Source organism: Lonchura striata, chromosome 5, assembly GCF_046129695.1.
Source record: "Lonchura striata isolate bLonStr1 chromosome 5, bLonStr1.mat, whole genome shotgun sequence".
Taxonomy (NCBI): Eukaryota; Metazoa; Chordata; class Aves; order Passeriformes; family Estrildidae; genus Lonchura; species Lonchura striata.
This window is the reverse complement of record NC_134607.1, coordinates 36720572-36742531: the sequence shown is the minus strand read 5'-3', so window position 1 is coordinate 36742531 and position 21960 is coordinate 36720572. Positions and strand designations below refer to the sequence as shown.

Genomic DNA, 21960 nt, shown 5'->3' with positions numbered 1-21960 from the left:
ACCAGTACCTTAATACCTTAGCAACATCTTTGATAGTTAGATTTTCTTTTACAAACACCCTCCCAAGAAGTGCAATTTGCAAACAATGTCTTACCTAGGATAAGGACCAAAAAGTGGAATTCTAGTCCAGGAAGCATTGACAAAACAAATGATTTTTATATTAGCTGCATCAGGTTAAAAATATGTCAAATACCTAATTTTCAGAACATATTAATATCCCAAAGACTAAACACAACTCTTCCATAAAATTTATATATTCACTTCATGTTGATACATCAGAAAAGGAGGAATTTAAAGGTGTTCCTAGAAAAGAATATTCATGAGCTCAATATACCTTCCCAATTTTTAAAAAATATTTTTTTTTTTTCCTCTCTTCTCTAATATTTCAGAAAGTATGAAATTTAAGAATAGAGGACAGGTTTTAATAAGCTGATTCCCCCTCTTCATATATTTCTTTCTGAGAACATACTATCCTGCACATGCACAATTCCATTAGCTTAAAGTGTCATAAGATTATTTTACTTAAAACTGTTGTGCCAATGTAAATGCATATTACGCATTGAAGTTGAAAGATTTCAAAATGTTAATGTAAGTGGAGCTGCCAGTAAAACCGTACGATATAAGGTTCTTTATTATTATTATTCTTTATATAATTCTGCTACAGGCTTCTGTTTTTCATTGTTTAAGTTTATGAAATATTTATCACTTAGGCATGAATTTCTACATTTTCTCTATAAGATTGAGCAAGGAAATATTTACAGAAATCTACAGAGCTGTGTCACTTTTATACTTTGGTGCAGAAGCTCAGGTGTATGACATGTTCCATGGAGATATTTCAGCAGTCTCCCTAAAATGTACTCAGTTATCGTTTATTTAGAAAGCTCTAAAAATTTCCACATCCAAATCCTTGAGTTTTAGAGCATCTCTGAACCTTCTGTCTATCAGCTCCACTGACCTTCATCTACCCTGAGCATGCTCAGTCCCTAAAACCTCCTACATCCAAATCTCAAACCTGTAAAAGTGCTCAGGAACTCCTACATGCGAACTGCACTAGCTATACACTCCAGCTCTGCTCCTTACAGGTTTGGGGATGTCACAGATGCAATTCTCCAAGCAAATTTGACCTAAATGAAGCCGTGCTCTGCAGAACTGAAAAGCAAATACTGATCTTCATCCTGCACCCTAATATGAATCTTAAACTCACTTCTCTTAAGGAGGCAGTCAGATGTCTTTCCCTCACAATCAGAGGCTATCTTTCATTGCTAGCATGCAGATGATAAGGCCATCCTTAACCAGAAAGTGCTGAAGCACTAAGCTGTTTTCCATACAGAATACTTTAATTAATTTTTGAATCCCTTATGTTCCTTCTAATAGAACTTTTTGTGTCTAGTAAGAAATAAGAGTAGACCCTGTTGCATTATTGAACCTTAATTACTTCAGGGATTTTTCCTTTCTGCTTTGTTTTAACCCTATGTTAAAAAGCAACATTTCAACCTAGATTCAACAAAATAATTACTGATAGCTCCTCTAGAAAAACAATAGAAGTATGACTTCTCTTTCAAAACAGATTGTTCTTATCTGTATTTGACTTATACATTTTCTTTAAAATTGCATTGGCATGTTCATTATAAACATATAATTTCTAATAATGAATTGAGTTGATACAGTCAAAGCATTTATACAAACTGACATCAGTGTGGTTGGCTGAAAAAATTTCAGACTTGCCTTCTGATGTATGCCTCCCTCTCCCCGCCACCACATTTCCAGCTCAATGAACAGAACAAACACTCAGATGAAAAAGCAACACAAATATATTCTAGGCTAAATCTAGGTAGAATTGTATCCATGTTCTTACAGATCCCAAAGCATAGCCAAAATGCTTGACTATTTGTACAAAGCACTAAGGGGGTTATACAACAAAAGGAAACTATAAAAAGGTTTCTGTCTATCCATGCTAAGATAGCCTAACACCTGAACTCACCTGAACAAGTATGGCTTGCTTTGTTTTTTTTGGTGGGGGGGAAAGGGGATGTATTTAATTACATTTAATCATGGGCATCCCAGGAGTAAGAGAATAGTGATCCAGAGGACCAGAGTTCTCCAGAGACGAACAGCAGGCTTAGAACAATGTTCAGGCTAGCTCAATCATGTAGTAAGTGGATTTTGTATGTCTAAACCACAGCATTTTTCAGACTTTTATCTCACAGGCAGCTAATCCTAGAGTTGCTCTAAAACATCTGGATGCCTCTTTTGGAGTTCAAAGACCTCGCTAGACAGAGGTTCCCTGAACGAGTCATAAAGGCTCTCAAAAGACTCACTCCAGACAGAGTCTAATTAATTGGGTAGTGCTGAATTCAGTCATGCATTTGGAGAAGAAATTAAGATGACTGAAGAGGAAAGATAGCAGCCATCACATTTTATGTAATAGATTCACAGTTGAAGAAATCACCCAGAAGCTGGCAGAACTCAGTTATAAATGCCTGCCCAGCTGAGTGTCAGCTACCATGTCTTCAAAGAGAAGCCTTATTGCCAGGCCCCCAGAAGAACTCATTAGTCCAGGTTTTGCGCTTCAGTGTGGCCACCTAACTTCCAAATCTGAAATGCCTTGTCTTAGGCCAAATTGAAATACAGCTACAGAAGTAATAAAATGGCAGCATCCATCTAATGCAGAAGAAAGACCTACTTGAGTATAGTACCTTGACTTCTGAGGATTTTATTTTAACTATCAACTGTTCACAGAGTAAAATAAATCTTTCTCCTGTGCCAATTAATTCAGGGATTCAATTGCAGTATTACAGTGTAAATGTAGACCAGAACAGCTTTTATTCCATAATTACAATGGATAGCAATTACAACATCTAGTTTCTCAAGATAACAAAATGTTCACTACTTCATGCTTTGCAGCTTCTTCTAAAGACATCAGGAGCTAATCAGTGAATGGTCACATTCAAGTCCCTAGGAAGACATTGATTCAAAACAAACAGCAGTCACCTTCCCCCTACTTTATCTGTCTTTTTATTTGATATAGATAATTCCATTGTAGGCAACAAATTCTAAGCACATAATATCTTAGCTATCTCCAGAGATGCTGATAACTTGTCCTTGAAAATAGATGTTCAAAGGAAAGATGCAGTGATTGTCTCCGGGAAAAAAAACAATCAACAAAATGTTGAAGTGGGAGTTAAGAGATTTAAATTCATTTTCCAATTCAGACAAAATAAACAGCATGACAAAACCTGAAAGTCTCCCACCCACTTCAGTTCCCAGGCTGTATTCAAAGTAGGTGTGTGCATCCCCTTGGTTCCCAGTGATACCTATCAAGAGTAACCATACCTAATCTTCAGAAAGACCAGATAATACTGGAGCATTTTCTTTCATTAAAGACTAAGAAACTACTGCTTGCTGCAAAACTGCATTACTATTTCAGTTTTTGGGTACCTGCTACATCTCTGCCACTTCAGCCTTAATAAGTCTGCTTTCTTGCACTGTGTAAAGATATCCTAATATTGCTTAGTTTAAATTACCCATGGAAGAAATAAAGAAACCCCAAAATCTCAGGCTAACCAACCCTGCCTCTTGCAGTCAAGTCCCAAAGTTGTCCATCTGATTTTCATCTTTTTTTTTTTCATATACCCTAGAACAATATGTCATCCTCCATGTCAGATTAGTATCTTCTACAGGTTCTCCTCCTGAGAGGTGGTAATGCATACATATAATCAAAGTAAAAAAAACCTCATCATAAATGCTATCTTTTATATTAGCTGGGAATGAACTTGAGCACTTACTCTGACATTTCCAAGAGTTTAGATTTAACTTCTGTTATACCATGACAGAAAACAGAAGTATACTGATCCTGTGAGACATTTTGCAATTTAAATTACCATGACTATGTTTTCAGCATTTAGATTTATAAAAGGCTCTCAGCAGTTTTCACTGTATCATGTTATACATTCCCCAGTTGAAATCTAACTCAAACCCATAAAAATTAGGAACTGTGTTTGATACCAGTATGTTTCTTATAGAAATATAAGTTATTTCAGTGATAGACACACTGATGTATTTTACATAAGCTTCATTTTATAATTAGAGCTTTTCCTTGAATGACTTATTTTTATGGTTAGAATACTGTACTACTAAATATTGAACATATTTTACCTTTTATTATCTTTATTCAGATTATGAAAATGTCATGAATAATTACAGGAAAGTTCTGCTTTAGCATACTGTACTGCTGTTCACTATTATTCATCCAATTCCATACTATTCTGCCTAATTTTCACCTTTGCTTCTATACATGATAAATATTTAAAACTCCATTTTTAAAACTCAATACAATTATAGATTAATAAGTGTTTGCTATTTTCAGACACCAAGACCTGATTCTTGTTTTTTAACCAAAAACAAGTTAAAATAATACTTAAACAAGAAAGAATGATTAAGAAACTATATAAACAAGAAAAAAAATTCATTTAGTAGAAATGAAGAAAACACAGCAGCCTGGAATCATGAAGAAGAACAATACATCTCATACTAAAATAAACACATCAGAAATAATTGAAATCTTTTACTTTGGTGGAATTGAGCTCTGAGGAACAAACTCAGAAACAGAGTCCAGTGAGTTATTTTGCACCTGTACTCTGTGACAATAGTTTATTTCAGTCAGTGGAATAATTTATGCATAACTTTAGGGACTTCAACATTATCATTAACTTTTTATATTAGATTTAAGTGACATGCCATTTATTAAAAAGTACTAAAAGCTTAGCCAGTAATTTACCAAAAAAAATTGAAATAAACAATCTTATCTGAATAAACACGATTATTTACATCAAACAAGAAATCAACAAGTGACATTACTCAGAGGAGTACAAGTTTGTAGCAATAGAAAATCACTTATTAAATGCTTTGTTGAATTGTCATGCCTTCTTTTCAAAATGCTCCATCTGAGCTCTACCTACACCCTATGCAATTATGAAGCATTTCTTGCTTTTCTGATTTTAAAATTAGTAGGTAGAGAAAGAGAATGTTCTGTGATATAACAGATTTTCCCTTCCCAATTATAGCTGTATGCAAGAAGTACTGCCAGACTTTACAGATGCTATATAACACCATGAAACATTTTATTCTTCAGATTTTAAGGAAATAAGAAAAAAAAAAAGAAAAAATTAGCATCACAACTGGTTTAAACATTACTTCTCTACAAAAACATTTGCATCTGGTACAACCAACTGAAGTCAAGGAATTATAAAATAAACATACTACTCACATACTGTTGAAGAGCTCTCGGTATGTTTCATCACCTTTACCTTCTGACATTAGGCTGTCCAGTTTGTCAATCAGCTTTGCTTCCACCTGCAACATATAAGTGTGGTATAAACAGCTTCTTTTTCCTTTAATGAATTAGAGAAAACGGAGGGGAAGTCTGGTTTTATGTAAGAGACTTTGCTAAATGCATATTTTAGAATTATTGGTCAATCATGTGATAAGTCACCTCATCTCTTAGAGGCTGTTATAATTCCTGAGGTTTGTAGGGCTTTCTTTTTTTCTTTTTTTGTGGGTTTTTTTTTTTTTTTTTGAGGGAGGGAGCTAATTTAAATTGAGCAACGTGACTATAAAACTACAGGCTGAGTAGCATTTGCTGCTGCTAAGGCAGCTATCTATTTATGGAGTCAGAGGAAAAGCACAGAGCCCAAATAAATTGCCTGAATTCTCATTGCAAGGCATAAGTAAGCACTGTAAGCATAAGTTATTTTCTTAGACTGAAATAAAAATATAATCTTCTTCTACCTGCACCCCATTCATTATAATTTAATATACATAAGTGTCTGCGGTGTTCAGAATACTTGGGAGTTCAGACTCTCCCAACACTCTTACCTGCCAGTGTATTTCAATACGAAACAAATATCCTGAACTTATATATTATTTATCTAAAAAACCCGGTTGTTAAGAAAATCTGGTGGCTAATGATTCCTACAATGGATGTTTTTAAGTGCACTGATTATAAAAAAAATATAGAGCTGATGCTACACTCTGTATTTATATTTCAAACCCCCTTTTTATCAGTAATATATTAACAACCACAAATCTCAGGAAGAAACCAAGCTGTTGTAATTATTTTATTACAGAATGAATCTATTGCAATTTATACTTAAAACCAAGCTGAAAAGACAGTAACAGAACAAGTAGATTTTCTTCCTTCTCACTCCTTGTTAACATTTCTGTGGTAATTTTTAACAATAAGCTTAGATATTGATAGTGAAAAGCTACCTACTTACATCAACTGCAAAACTCTTGTTTTTAATAGTTTGGTTTGTGTTTTAGATGCAGGTCCCACCCTAAGCATTATGATTGCCTGGGAGTAATTAAAATACTTCTACTTTCCTTCGTTTTGAAGCAGCAGGAAGGAGGGCACTGAGAATGGTTTGAGGCAGTCTGGAAGAACTGAGTGGGAGCTGAGGGAGCAGATGGCATTCTTGGTCGTTCCTTCCTAGCCCATTAAGGATGTGTTTGAGCAACAAGAGTACTTGGATCTTTACTAACGAACATCTGATCTTTTTCCATAGTAACCAGAAAGGAAGCTGGTTGAATCCTATCTAACCAGAAGTCTGTACCACTGTAAAGCAGAGGTGAAAATCCACCACAACAACCTTGTGGAAAACAGCTCAAGTTTTCTTCATTTCAGCAGGCTATGGATTTTATTCCTCATCTCACATAACTAACATGATAGTATTAACTGGAGAATCTTATTAGCCCTGCAAAGAAAAGAAAGGGAAAGCCCTTGTAATGCCCCTCTAACAGGCAGAGTTGTGGGTATCTTCTCCACCCTGACCCATCAATGGAACTCCAGGTTCAAGTCCACTAGGACTCTATGAAATGCTTTATATTCAGTCCTGTTTATAAACAGCTTCACACAAAGTACCTGTTTAAAGTTGCCACTTCGTCTTTGCTCCCAATCCATCATGTCATGGAAAATAGGAATCATTACATTCCTCAGGTCTGGCTGAGGGATCAAGGTCACTTCCAGGAAAGGGCCAATCAATGCTGGAATAAAGTGAAGCTTGTGTTCCCCTAAAATGAAAATGAACATAAACTTGAATGTGAATTGGGTGTCCTGTGAGTTATCAAGCAATCCAAATGCTGTCTGAAGAATGAAAAAAGAACATTTTAAATGCCTATAGTTTTGCTTTTTTTTAAATCACACATCACAACATGGGTTATTTCTTAAGTCCAAGAAATGAAGCTATATACAAATGAAGAATATAAGGCCAACATAATTTATCAGATTTCATTATGCACTACTGAGTTCAGAAGTGACAGTGGGTTAGCTGTTTCTGAAGTTAATGCTCAAGCAAGATAATGAAGACAGACAAAGCACTCTCTCTGCATTCCATTTATATTTCACAGGAATAATTTGGTTTCTAAACTCTACATCCTGGTGTTTATAAAATGGTTAACTGTCTGATATTCTGTGCTCATCAAAAAGAGGTAAGTACTTTGATTTTTACCTGTCTTTAGTTTTGCAAGTATAGAAATGAAAATATGTGTTTCAATTGCAGGAAAATGAAAATACGACACAGCTGTTCTCAAAAAAACTTGCTTTAAAATCAGTTCTAAAGCATCTATATTATCTCACCACATTCCACTTAAAAGAAAATTAAGTTCTTGTCAGAAAAGCTAGAAATGCAGAAATGGCACAGTAAACACTGACCATTCAGTTTAGTTTTCCACAAGTAAGACTTCTGATAACCTCAAAATGAAGGGATTTTTAATCAGGATGCATTGATTTTCCAAGCTAGGAACTTATTTACATCCACCCTACCTCTGGATATTCCAGTGGGTATTCACCCCTGCTTGCTGCTGTGTTCAGTGTCTGAGTTTGTGCAAAAGAAAACAAGAACTCTCTTTGCTGGAAACATCCTAGAATGCTTATCCCTATGAAAGCAAGGTGACTGTACAAGGACATATTACCAGATGAGCTCCATATTGTGTCCTACAAAACTCACCCTTATTGAAAGGCATCGTTTGCCTGCATCCTAAGGTTCTGTTGAGCAGAGAACAGCATGAGTGGGGAGGTGATGTATGCTAAGGTGTACATGCAGGAAGGAGATGAGACCTGGGAGTATATACCAGTTCTGAAATACTCATCATGTATCCATGTAATGTCTTAGTGAGTCAGCAATCCTAAATATTGCAAATAAGTAAAATATGCTACTTTTCAGACGTTAACAAGATAGTAATAAGAAAATATTTCTTATTTTGAACACGTCTCTCTAGTACAAGTTGAGTTGAAAGACCAGTTTTTTGCAATTACATATCTTGCTGGGAAAAGATTGATAGAACTGAAATTACAGTATCTCAAAAATCACTGATGATGGTTGCTCTCTGATGAAGTGAATACTGAATAACTGAAATATAAAGATGACAAACGTAGTGTCCAGATCTTCTACTCACTTCTTATTTTTTTCTCAAACAACATTCAAAATGCTCATAATTTCAAACAGTTTGCAAATTATTGCTCAAAAATATAAATGTGTTCCTAAGTTTATATTCAAGCATGTAATTTTCCTATGTTGTCCAAAGTCTCATTTATACATTAGTCACTGACTGGTTTATGTCTTTATATTTTAGTGCAACTAAGACTTCAGAGAAGACTTGATGCAAATCCAGGATCTCAGGAGACCTCCAGAATTAAGACGTCTTGTCTTTAAACAATTTGACAACAGGACTAAAAATAAGAACCTTAGTATATTTCAAGTCATAATAATTCTGCCCAAAAGGAGTACTACTTTATTTTCTCTGATGGTATTTTCTCAGTTGTCAGTGAAGAAAAGAGGATGGGTCAGCTACAGTACCAAGGCACAGAAAGTTAAGCTTAGCTATAAATAAGGGAACTATAGACAACAAACTTTTTCCTAAACTTGATTCAGGACTTCATATCTTGAACGTAATTATCAACAACTCATCTATCACTGGGAAGTATATGTAATAGGCAAAGAACTAATAATTGGCTTTCATTTTATGAGTTATTGATGATGTGTTTAATCACTTACCTAAATTTTGCCACATACTGAAGATTTCACATCCCATTGTTACCCGCATGTCACCATATCTGCAGTATATTAAAAAATAAGACAAGAAAACAAAAGATAATTTAAGAAAATCAAGTTCATATGCCATTCTGTGATATTATTTAATGAATGTCTCATTTATAGTCTACAAAAAAAAAAAACCAACTTTGAAAGTGCTGTTTCTCCCAAGTGTTTTGCTCTTTTGATTGTACCCAGCTAAAACTGGATTCCCTAAACCCAGATTTTTTTGAAATATTGTCAAAATTCTACATATCAGTAACACAACTGTGAAGCAAAACCTATTTTTTGCCATAACATGCTCCAGTTCACTCTCTGAAAGCAAATAATTTTGCTCTAGCTTAAAGAAATACAATTAATTCATATAGACAATAGTGCAGTGCCTGGCAGAAACACCTGAACAAATTTGAGTTGACTTAAGCATTCACTGGCAATGAATGGCTCTTTTGCTCCCAGAGTCTGAACCAGTTTAGACACTCATATGAAGTTATTTACATACACTCATATGAAGTTATTGGCACTGAATACCTGTACAAAGAGCCAGAACAAATTCTTGTTCTAGTCAGTGGACATACTGTTATGTTTTTCTTTTGGTACATCCTTTTGCAACCTCCAATGGCTTCCATTTTGAGAAATTTTAAATCTATTACCGTTTTCCACAAGTTGATAGCAATACTTACTTTTCTAAAACCTTTTTCTTCTTGGAAGGTGTGAACATCTCCAGTTGCAGACATAACTGGTTTATAAAAATGACAGCAAGAAAAAAGTAGGAATCCCATATCTACAATAAGCATATGGCATGTGGTTATTTCATTTTCTCAGTACAATTTATGACTGCTCAAGATGCAAAATTTCAAATCACAGCCCTTGTTTCAGTCTTAACTGATAAATTATCAACCTACTTTACACTAAATTTCTTTAACTCAAAATATACTTTTCACCAACCCCAAGATGTTCAGCAGAAATACATCTATTTACATATCCTACATCTCAAAATGCAAAAGTTTCAAAGCTACAGATTGGGTTTTTTCATCTCTCCAAATCAAAAAGCCTTACTTTTGGAAAGTTTCTTTGGGGTATATTTAAATAGAAACTACAAAAGTTATGCCTTTAAGTCCAAAACCCAAAAAGTTCTGACACCTCAAAAGCTATCACATAACAGGACTGACATTCTCTGTCTATCACACTTTATAATATTATTTGCAAGTCTCAATTGCTGCAGCCTTCACTGGACAAAACTAAAGCCAGGTTTTGTCAAGATTTTGCAAACATACAGATGTTTTGTGCTCATGCTTTATGAATTAGATGTTGAATATGCTACTTAGAAGACTTAGAGATAAAATTAAAGTGAAATACTAATTACTATAACCCAATTATAGATGCTCCATGACTGGAAGTGTAGAGGAAGCCCTATTCCAGACCCTGCAGTTCAGCAGGACAGCAATAACATTTCTAATCAAGTCTAAGGGACATAGAGGGCTTGTCTACAGGAAATTATTTTATCAGTTTTAGCCTCTGAACTTGCATAAATTCATAGATTTCCTTATGTTCCATTAAGTAGATAAATCTGCATTCCTGCCAATTTATCTAAGTCTGGATTTTTAGAGAAGCATCCACAACCCTGCTAGAAGTCAACAGGAGCTCAGGGTCTTCTCTAGGAAGGACATTCTGCACTTTTCATGATGCAGCAGTTGGACTAACATGTCTTGGTTGGGCAGAATATTCATTCAGGTTTGTTTCCATGGAAATGTGTCTTTTCAGACACATTCCTAGATCTTCTCATCTGAATCCTAAAAGCATAATATATATTCACAATTTATTATAAACACAGTATCTCACTATATGAGGTATGCACTAACATCTTTAACTACATTCACCATGAAGTGTCATAATTTTCTAATTTAAATTATGCAGTATGCTAATTGGTCTGAGAGAAATCACAAAAATATAAATCTGCATTTTATATAAATCTGCATTGATTAAAAAATTGAAATATTTTTTCTTTCTGCAATAACTGAAAAACCAAGCTAAATAATTTCATTAGTTTTTATGATCCAAAATATTGCTAAAAAATTGCTAATTCCTAAATAAGTAGTCTAACAAAGAGGCTCAAATAATAAAATAAACATAAGATGAAATTAAAAAAAAAAACCTCACAGCACTAATTTTTAAGATTGCCCTGTATTTAAGAAAAAAATGCTTCTGAGAGCTTGAAATTGCTGATTTTGTATATATTCTAGCTACTTAGATACTGGAGCTAAGTTTAATAACCACCAAGCCACAGAATGATGTAGGAGCTACTGCATCTATTTTTTACCCATACCTTGTAATCAAAGTTTTCATTTAAGAAGTTTTTACGAAGGGCATCCGAAAGATACAAGACTGTAGTAATGATCACACTGGGAAGAAAAGAATGAAAAAGACAGGAGTTTTCATTAAGTGAAAATTCATATTTAATACTCAAAGCAGGAAAATTTTCCAGTGAAGAAATAGACATAGTGTGTCTGGTGGCATTAAATAATACATTTTCAACACACCACATAAATACCTAACAACATCTATTGATAGAAAACATGCCCATTAGGATAACAAAAAGTGCTGAAAAAACATGCACTGAAAATAGACATTCTATATAGAACATAACTGATCAAGACCAATAATAAACTTTGTTCTGAAAAGAATTATGATTTCAGATTTATTACACATCTTATCTTAATAGTATTAATACACACAGTTGTACAATTTGTTTTCAGCTCTCTTGGTATTGAAAATATGTGCATATAGATGATAAATATAAAATATCTAGTAAATGCCAATATTCAACATTGACACCCCTATGGACAAAAAATCTTTTTAATGGCAACAACAGATAAATGTAAAACTAAGTGAGCTCTGAGAGAAGGATCTGCCTCAAAAGATCTCTATGCTGTATGTTGTAAAACGCCATACATTACACTGCATTTACACTTGCATGAATTATAATAATTTATCTTAAATAAATATATATGACCAGATCCTCTCAGAGTGGTGTCACCAGAAGTTAGTGATGGCTTTGTTTTTTGTAGCAACCAACTTTGGTAACATATAGAAATAGAACATTCTTTGAGATAATTTAAATACATCTAATTTCAGTGGCTCAAACCTTAAACTAACCTCTTCAGCACTCTTGTCTGCCAACATATTTAGTCAAACTAGAAATCCATGTAAAGCATTAAATTATTTTTGAAAATAGTCAGAAGTGAACACTTACAGAGAGAAAAAAAGATAAACACAGAATGATCTTGTTGCTATTATATATTTTACAACAATCAACTGTTTAAAGATCTCAGAAAAAAGGTTGTATCTACACATTTCATTTAATTACCATCTGTCTATTATTAATACATTTAGTTCTTCTTTGAACATAGCTCTTGACCAGCATGTTGTTACAACACTAAAATATGTTTCCCTTTCTATATTTTGGACTTCATTTTTTTTTCACTATTTTTTGCAACTCATTTAAAAAGATTTTTAAGAATAATAACAGCAGTATATATACTTCAAGATTACAATATTTTTCATTTTTACAACACTGGAGAATTAAATGTTAGCCAACCTAACTAGGGTATAAACTATATTTTTCTTCTATCACTTCAGACAGCTTTCACATTTATAAATAAAAACTGCTATATATAATTTAACATATTAGTAGTTCAAACATTTGCTTCCATCCTTCTGCTTTTAAAATTACTATCCCTGCCAAACTCTACCTTCTTCTTTGATGTACCTGAACAATAACAGCCAGTTCTGAGACTTAAGTTTCATTTATTCCTATTCCATTGCTCAGTGTATTTTCATACATATTATTTTATCAAGGATTATAGTGTAACTTCTCTGTCCAAGTAGTGTTCCAGGCTTAGCACTCATCAGTAAGTTAGCCCCACTTTTTCACCAGTGGAGAGTTACAGCCTGCGTACTGCACTTGCTGTTGCAGCATGAAAGACAAAGTGAAACATTAATAAAATCCAGTATCAGCAAAGTTAATAATCAAGGCATGGATAAGAACAGAGCCCTATCATTCTTGTTGTTGTGCATGATTTAATTCAAGATCCATATGCTTCGCAGAATGGAAATAGTTTGTATTGTTCAGGAAAACATTCTGGTAGAAAAAGTCAGTTTATCAGAATTTTTGCTATATGAAATTTCCACCTAAGTCAAAAGTAATAAATTTCTGAAAACTGTACTCAAGAGAAAATTCCACAAGATCCATAACCATACTGCCAAGTTTACATGACATAATTCAATTTATGTCTGAGACAATTCCTTTCTTGCTACATTCCTTCCATGGCAGGTGAAACTGAAGAGAAAGATCTGCTTCAATTCTTTTGAAGTGAATAAAGTAGATAAATGCAACTTTTAAAATATTTTTGAGGAATTTTCCTGAGATAACAGAATAATTGCAATGCAAGTATTTCTTTCTACAGGGAACTTAGCTCAGGTTTCATTTATTTGGTAAGCCAAAGATATGATATGGATTAGTTGATAAAATGTGGGTCTCTAACATGAGAGGATATGTTGTAGATAAAAAACCCTCAAAACACCAGATACAACACACAAGGTTGAAGATATTGTTTTTGATCCAATATCTGTTATTCTGAATCTACAACAAGCTAAAATCAGGTAGAACAGAAAACAAGTTAAGGCTGAGGATGCTCATATACAAAAAACAAAAAGCAAAAATGCAGAAAGCAGAGGCAGCAGCCAGAGGACAGCTGCCTGATTCAGTACAGTACTCGCATTCCAAGTTGATTCCCAGCCAGTGATTGTCAAACAACAACATTCATTTGAAATCCATCTGAGTATCAAACTATAAACTACTGAGTTTGTGACAAGACTTGCTTTTCTTCCTCTTACCACCTGCCATATATTTTTCAGAATGCTTGTATTACAGGAGAAAACCCTCTACTTTTAGCCACTAAGATATTCTGGACTCATACACAGGATGCTAACCCAATGTCTGGTAAGGCCATTGTTGATGGAATGGCTTTTCCATCAAATTTTCAGAGCAAATCTTTCTGCAATAAGCTGTTTGAAAAATCCAGAAGTTCAACAACTGTTTACTGCCTGGCAACTTGGCTTTTGCCTGGGCAGCCAGTGACAGAAAATGAAAGCTTTCCTTTTCCATGCTGATATGGGACAAATGTATAACATTAGCTTCTCATTCCTTTCTTTGCTATTTCAGAGTGAAATAATCCCAAGCACAGAGGTATTCAAACAGAAAAAAAATTCTTTCATATTCCATAAAGAATTGAAATTAACCTTGAATCATGCATATGTGTATGTATCTATTGTTATACGTTTATGAGCTTATTTATATATGCATTCCTATGTATAAATTTTTTTGTGAAGGACTGAATGCCAGGTTTAGTTGCTAGCAACATTTTGCATTACATAAAAGCAAAAATTTGTTAGCAACACTATGTATTACATAAAAGCAAGAATTTTTGTTCATTGTAGGAGTCTCAGACTCCCACACCATAGGAGCTAACAGGATTCTTTAGAGCAGCCATTATGATGACACAAATGCTGATTTGATACCGCCCCTTGCTGTGTATTCCATTAGAGTTATTTTTATAATAATAATAGGAATAATAAGAATAATTCAGCCATTACTGAATTTTATAACCAAAAGGATTCTCTGCTTAAAGTCCTTACGCACAATTTTCAGAAGATACATTTGAAATTTCAGTGTAAGCAACAGATGTAAACCTTACTTTACAGATCAATTATTTTACCATAAATAATACTATTTGTACATCTATTTGTATGCTTATAATATTCAAATTGAGGGTTGGGTGACCTAGCATCTCTACCATTAAGCAGAATGATGAAAGGCTATACACAGTTAATTACACAGAGATCTTGAAAATTAAAGCTTCTTGTGTACCAAGACCAGCAGAAAATTAGTTCTTTGTTCAATGATACATAGGCACTATGAATATCAAAGATTTGCTCAGCAAGTAGTTGAAGCTCCTTTGCTCTTCAAGTCCCTCCTCAACTGTTAATAACATGACATACCTGATTCTGTTAATTGCTTTCAAAAGATGCCAGACAAATAAAGTATTAGACAAGTCATTCTTCTCCTAACCTTAAGGTAACTGAAGCCAGTGACCATTACACAGTGACTTCCAGTTGAAACTGTGAAGGTCTTCTCCAGAAGCTTCAATTTTAGTCAGGCATATTTTGCTATAAAATTTAGTATTTCTCTCTGGCACTATGCAGCTGATTCAGATATCTTCCTGTATTATGTGGTGCTCCTCTGCAGTTACAAATAGAAGCTAGATACTACCTAATTGATGTAGGAAAAAAAGTCTACTTCTAGAATGAAAGAAGTTAAAACAATATTTTCCATAGTAAACATAAAGCCATATTTGTCACTCAGTAGTAACATCCATGCTAGAAATATTAAATAACCATAAGTAATTATTTTGCTTTCGTGCCTTCATGATGATTAGCTCAGATATTACAGGGCAATGAAGCTTTAAACAGTTATTTCTGTCTCTTAACTGTTAGAAGCTAAGGATGTTTTTGCATGTTTTCTTTCCATTACAAAATACAATTCAAAAATCAGTTTCTCTGCTTTAGTGCTAAGTTTGCCTTTTTAAATGTTACCTTATTTCTCAAATTTTAGAAGTCAGTTAATACTTTCACACATTAATACTTTCACACGTTGGACATCAGAACATTCAGAACTATAGCTCATACATGTGTCATCATGAAACATCTTAGTTTCTGGGGAGTTATAGATTTGACTCCTCGAGCTCATAGTATCTTCTGGTTTTGGTGTTTTTTTTAAATTTCACAGACAGCATCCAGGTATCAGACACTACATAATGACTGAAAAGATTGCAACTAGAAAGAAGAAAAACCCCTAGGAGCCATTTATGTGTAAATATTGTATATTGTAAGAATTATGGCATTTTAAGACTTAGAAATATTTCAGGTAATTCTAGTTTGCACACATAAGTAAGAGGAGAAAAAAAAGTATTTTCTTCCCCAGAAAAGCTTATTTCATTATTATATCCTTGCTAAAACTTATTTCTTCCCTAGGCTCAGACAGGCTAAATGCCTCTTCCTGTAAATATCAGACAGTTTGACTTCTTATATCACTCTAGGGACAGGGAGAAAACCAGTGCTGCTGCTGGTGTGACGGCAGTGATGGGTGATGTGGTGACACACACACTGCCTTCAGGCGAGCCACAGTCTCACGAGTGAAAGGCCAGACAGATCAGGAGGCAGCCATGGGATACAGGAAACACAGCACCTGGCTTATTCCTGGGAAGCAGAAGTTTGAAAAGACCCAAATTGTTATTGGATCACTTAATTCTGCTCTTAAAAAGATGGGCTAGACCTTCTAGCTTTTTCTTTTACACATGAATGGATCAGAGAGTTCAAGAAGTTTTGCCTTCAGTTCTGAAGAGTCTCAGATCCCTGGAAGTGCTCTGGCACATGAAGTGAAGCTCAGGAAGAACAGCTCACTCCTCTCTGTGGAGAAGGCAGTCCTTAATTTTGCATCCTGCCTCTAGGCTCTTTCCTTTGCATATAAAGATTTTGGGCTGGAACAATTCTAGCAAAGCTACTACTCTGTGCTTTTGAGCACCTTGAGGAAGATGAAGGATGGCAGTCACTGCCACTGCAGTGAGGTACACGAGGTAAAGGAAGAAGCTCCTATTCAGGAACAGCTCTGGAAAGACTACTTTTCTGAAGCTGATGAGAGAGTAAAAGCACATTTTCCTTTCTGCTGCCTCAAAAAGAAACAGAATAGGAACATAGGAATAATGAGGCTTCAGCCTTCAGCACACATTTAAATACACCTGGTCAGCTCCCTGTTTCACAGCCAACTAGCACTTCCTCCACACAGGAACAAATTCCTAGCCAAGCAGTTATTGAAAGTTGAATTGGTAAAAATGTGCTTATAGCCCACTTGCTATAGTGGGCAAAAGTTCTTATGCAACTGTGTTTTCAGGATCAGCTGGTGGGTCTGATGAGCTCCTTGTGGCCAATCCCCACCAGCAATTATTGTCAGCTTCTGCCTGTCTTCTTTGCCTGACAAAACTGGGCATAGACTCACCCCCTACATGGTCAGAAACAACATGACATGGATTAATAAAGGGAGATGTGTGATGATTACTGAAATACTGGAAAAGAAAAGTTCTCCTTTTGCAGAACTTGGTATCATCTGAATATCACCAGCAACGTAACATGTCCCAAGGTCATTCCTAAGCCTTAGCTCTATACATGTCAGCTGTTGCAAAACCATCTGCCAAGCCAGCTGTTACTGGAATATATAAACATTTCTTAGATTATTTACTTTGTCTAAAAAAGTTCCTATTTTTTTCCTTCTTTCTTGTGTTTCACTGTTTATATCTTAAGCATAATTACCAGATGCAGGCTGGTATCAGTCATACCTTATTTAATATCATACACAGAAATAAACTATCATATCCATTCTTTAATTAGTGACTTTTTTTTTCTGGAATTCAAACTTGAAAATATTAGCAGCACTGAGGTAATAAAAATTAACAAAAATTGTTTCAAGTCATTATGAAGTTTGAATAAGTGCTATTATGCTTGCATATCCATACACACACATAACAAATACAGATCATAAACCCAAGTGTTGTTAAATTTAATTGTACCAATAACATTGCTATCAGGAGTATGTACAGCACCACAAACTTAAATTCTCCTTGAAGCCAGTAGGCACAATGCAGACTAAAATGGAATTTTAATCAGGCATTGCAATATGTGTCATGAAAGTTTAAGTCAATCCTTCATTCTGGATTCCTAGGTCTGCCCAACACAACGCCCCTCTTCTGCTGACAATGTTTGTAAAACTGTGCTGACTGCTCAGATGGGTTATCTGATCTAAAGCTAAGGTTGCAAAAAGGGTAGATGGTGATAGCGGAAAAATAAAACTTAAAATGTTGTTTCAGACCTGTTGTAATTACTTCTTAGAAATGCTGGGAAGCCCTTCCATTAAAAATAAGGTCTGAGCAGAGAAAGAATGGCTGATGGGCAGGTTTCACCTGAAAACCTCACTAAGCAGCACTTAGTGCCTTTCGTGACTGTTGCCTTGTGCCATACCTCATTTCCTGATTTGTGATTTTTGTGACTTTTCTGACAAACACTAAATGAAAAAACATGCAAAAGCATATTTAACAATATTACAGTTGATAATACTTTTCTTGAGAGCAAACAGATCTTTACCAACTCGGAATTTCAAGAAACAGATTTGAAAAGAAATTCCTTAGAGACTTGTCATTTGTTACTTAGAAAACAAAGCTGTTGGTGCTTTGCAGCTTTATTCTGTAAAAGCGTTTCTGAGTTTCCAGTTATATTTGCTGTCTAAATTTCAGAACAGAAAGAAGTACAGATTATATCATAAATTTGTGACATAAAAAAAGTGCAGAGAGTTGAAATCTTAAATTAAAAATGTAAAACTGCAGCCAGCATTATTAAAAATACATTGAATTTTTATTACATACATCATATAAGTTTATTTTTATCATGATCTCTGCATGCTACCCGTACTTTTTAATAACATTAAAAATGCCTTACTTGTTTGCAACCAAACGCATCACTGTCCAGTCTTTTGGAAACATCTCTGGTCGTATTAGTATCCGAAATACTGTGAAAATCTGCAGTAGGAAATCCTTTGGAAGGAAAAGAAGTAGTTATATGTCTTTGCTGCTTTAAAAAGAGCAATGAGCTTTAAAAATGTTGTAATCAGAGGGAAAAAATCATTATAAAAATAGCACAATTGCACTTATTTTCACCATAGATAAACCTCTGAATGCTTTTTTTTATTACTTCCCAAGAATTTTCAAATAGTGATTTAATCCTTTCTTCTTAAAATGATGAAAATAATATAATGTGCCATTTGATTGACAGTAATGCATAAAAGAAATGTCAAAGATGCATTTGGTTTCCACCCATACACTTCAAGAAATGCAATGTTGAGAATAATTTGCAAATCAAAAAAGCACTTTACAAACATCAGAGAGTTCAGAATATCTCCTTAATCATGCCAGGTTTTCATCGCTTTCAAGATTCATTCTAAAAGCAGCAGAAAGAGTGTAAGGGCAATTTTGTCATTGACTTGACAAAGACCAGTGACTCCAGTAGAGATGCTCAGGTGGTAGTGCAGCTGGCTGGCTCTGTGCAGGTCACTTAACCTTTCTGCCTCATTTGCTGGATCTAAAAAACCAGTCAACACCTGTGAGCTACTTTGTAGAAATGTAGAAAGCACTGCCTGAAAGCTTTTAGCATTATCATCTCCTATGTCATGTAACTCTAATAAATAATGAAACTATTACTCTCAGCATATGGTTTTTTTCAGTTTTTATTTTCACTAATAAAACTAACAACGAGGGACCATCTTGACTATGTACAGTACTGCCAGTATTCTTTCAGTATGAAAATTGAGCTGTTGACAACACGAAGAGCATGAGGCAAGTGATATAAACACATCTAACAGAATCAGTGCAGTACCTGACCTTGAAATGCTTGGTATTCATTCTGCCCACATCATTTGTAGAGTTACCCCGAAACACAGATGAGATGAAGATACAAATAATTTTGAACACCAGAATATATTCTCAAATGCATTTATCAAAGTGTAGATGACAGGCATTGCACAACAGATGTCTTTCATTAGAGAATCACTGTAAAGGGGGACGAATGCAGGCACTGAGTAAGGCAGATGAGATCCCCATACCCACCCACCAGAGATTACATAAAAAAGACAACCTGTTTTCTGTGCAAGATGCCAAAAAAATACCTGTATTATAGAGTATAAATGATACTCCCTGCAGATAACGCACTGTTTGAATGCAATGACCAGCTTTGCTGAAAAACAAGTACCTACCTCTACTAACAACACAATTATGCCAGCCATTGTTCTATAGGTTTGCACCTTGTACTTAATTGCCTTTTTATTTTGCAGGGGTTACCTCCCTCCCCTGTGAGTAATCCCACAGCTCTGTGCCATAATCCCAACGTGGCAATACTTTGAACATTGCTGCACCTTCAATAATATCCCAGATTCTTCCATATTCCCTTTTTATCTGCTGTCCAGACACAATATATGTTTCTGCCATTAGGGATCTCATCAGTGGACTGCTGAACTGAAGAGGCCAAATGGCTGTTATTGGGAAACCAGAAAACCATCCAGTGGTGGTATGAAGATTTAAAACCCAAGGGATGTGTGAGGTGGAAACATAGCAACTTTGAGACAGCTTGTTCAAAATTCTTAAAAATAATAGTCAGGAAGATCATATGTACTTCATTTCTTTGGGTAACTAGACTTGAACCAGAATACATATTTTATTCTAAGCAAACTTTTAAACAAAGCAAATGTAGACACTGGCATTACATTTTGAATCATTAATACCAAGCTAATTATTTCTAATTTTCACTGAAAAAATAGAAAATTGTGTCATCAATGTAGCAATATTAGCTGCAAAACATAGATTTAGTAACAGATTTTAACATTTAAAAAAACATTTTTGCCGGCAGTGTAAGTGAGCTAACATTTAGTTGGTTCAGTACAGATAGAATTAATGTCTCATATGTCTTCTATCTTAAAAGACAAAAAAGAAGTAATTTTGCCTTTTACATACTCTAAATACCATCTCTTAATATTTCTACTTAGTGTACATAATGTCTAGTCCTATTTGTAATATAATACAAGATATTATCTTATTAGTAGCACTAAATTAGTAGTACTTATTTAGTAGTACTAAATTAGTACTAAACAATAATGTTTAGTTCTATTTCACACCACTTCAACTTCACAGCTGAAGGATGGGATGCCATCCAGAGGGACCTGGACAGTCTCAAGAAGTGAGCTGGTGGAAATGCCCTGAGTTTTAACAGGACCAAGGGCAAGGTTCTGCTGCTGGGTCACGGCAGCCCCTGTATCACCACAGGCTGGGGAGGAACAGATCCAGAGCAGCCCAGCCAAGAAGGACTTGGGGTGCATGAGAGGCTGCCCATGAGCAGGCAAAGTGCCCTCCCAGCCCAGAAAGCCAATTGTATCCTGGGCTGCATCACGAGCAGAGTGGGCAGCTGGTCAAGGGAGGGGATTCTGCCCCTTCTCCAGCCTGGTGAGACCCACCTGGAGTTCTCAGAGGCTTTATTGGATTCTCTTGGGGTATAAAGGATTTTAATTTGGGTCAACAGTTCACTTTGAAATTAATTGCATGATGTTCCACTGCTTTGATTCACGCTGTAGGATTATCAGACTACATAGTATCAAGGTTTTGTAGAGCATCCAGAGTCCCAAATGCCAATAAGAAAGAGGATTGTTCCACAGTGTTAATTCCTGGACAACTCATCCATTCCTTGGCCAGTTCCTTTCCCAGATCTTCTTTGCTTCACTGCTTTCTTAATCTACATCACATGTCACCTAAATAAGTGGCTTTAGAACTACCCCTCTGCCTCAAAATACATCCTTTCAGAAGTCCCATATGCGAGTGGATGTCCCTGCAGAGCAGGGGAAGGATGGTGGCTAGAACTGAGCTTCTCCACTAGTGACACTCCCCATCCCCAGGGGAGTGTCTCTCCTTACAGCCTGTGTCACCTCACACAGCCTGTGTCCCAGGGGCCATTAGAGAACAGTGGAATAAACTCCACTTGGTGTTATGGTTTGGCACCCACTTTACCCTGCTCAGGCTCCTAGAGCTGAAAGAGAGGGATGACAGAACTAGTAAGATTTACACCCATCCCTATGAAATATTATCTTTCCCTTAATCAAAACTCTATTCTGTCACATTATGTAGGGTACACTGCCAATGAATAAAAACTAGGCCTTCTGGTATGTGCTTACTTG

The 21960-nt window shown here is 35.2% G+C and overlaps 1 protein-coding gene across 4 annotated transcripts in view; it reads right to left on the bottom strand.

The window, feature by feature from the left end:
- Positions 1 to 21960, bottom strand: part of DOCK4 (dedicator of cytokinesis 4) — a 221515-nt gene that overhangs the window by 34722 nt on the left and 164833 nt on the right. For 2 of the 4 annotated variants that reach the window (XM_021545259.3, XM_021545261.3), the window contains exons 27-33: positions 18687 to 18781; positions 11410 to 11485; positions 9767 to 9867; positions 9051 to 9109; positions 6920 to 7068; positions 5267 to 5352; positions 95 to 121 (exon numbers count right to left, since the gene is read on the bottom strand). In XM_021545259.3, the coding sequence (XP_021400934.1) occupies positions 95 to 121; positions 5267 to 5352; positions 6920 to 7068; positions 9051 to 9109; positions 9767 to 9867; positions 11410 to 11485; positions 18687 to 18781 (593 nt within the window). The remainder of the gene's footprint in view (positions 1 to 94; positions 122 to 5266; positions 5353 to 6919; positions 7069 to 9050; positions 9110 to 9766; positions 9868 to 11409; positions 11486 to 18686; positions 18782 to 21960) is intronic. The other 2 variants (XM_021545260.3, XM_021545262.3) reach the window with 1 other exon arrangement.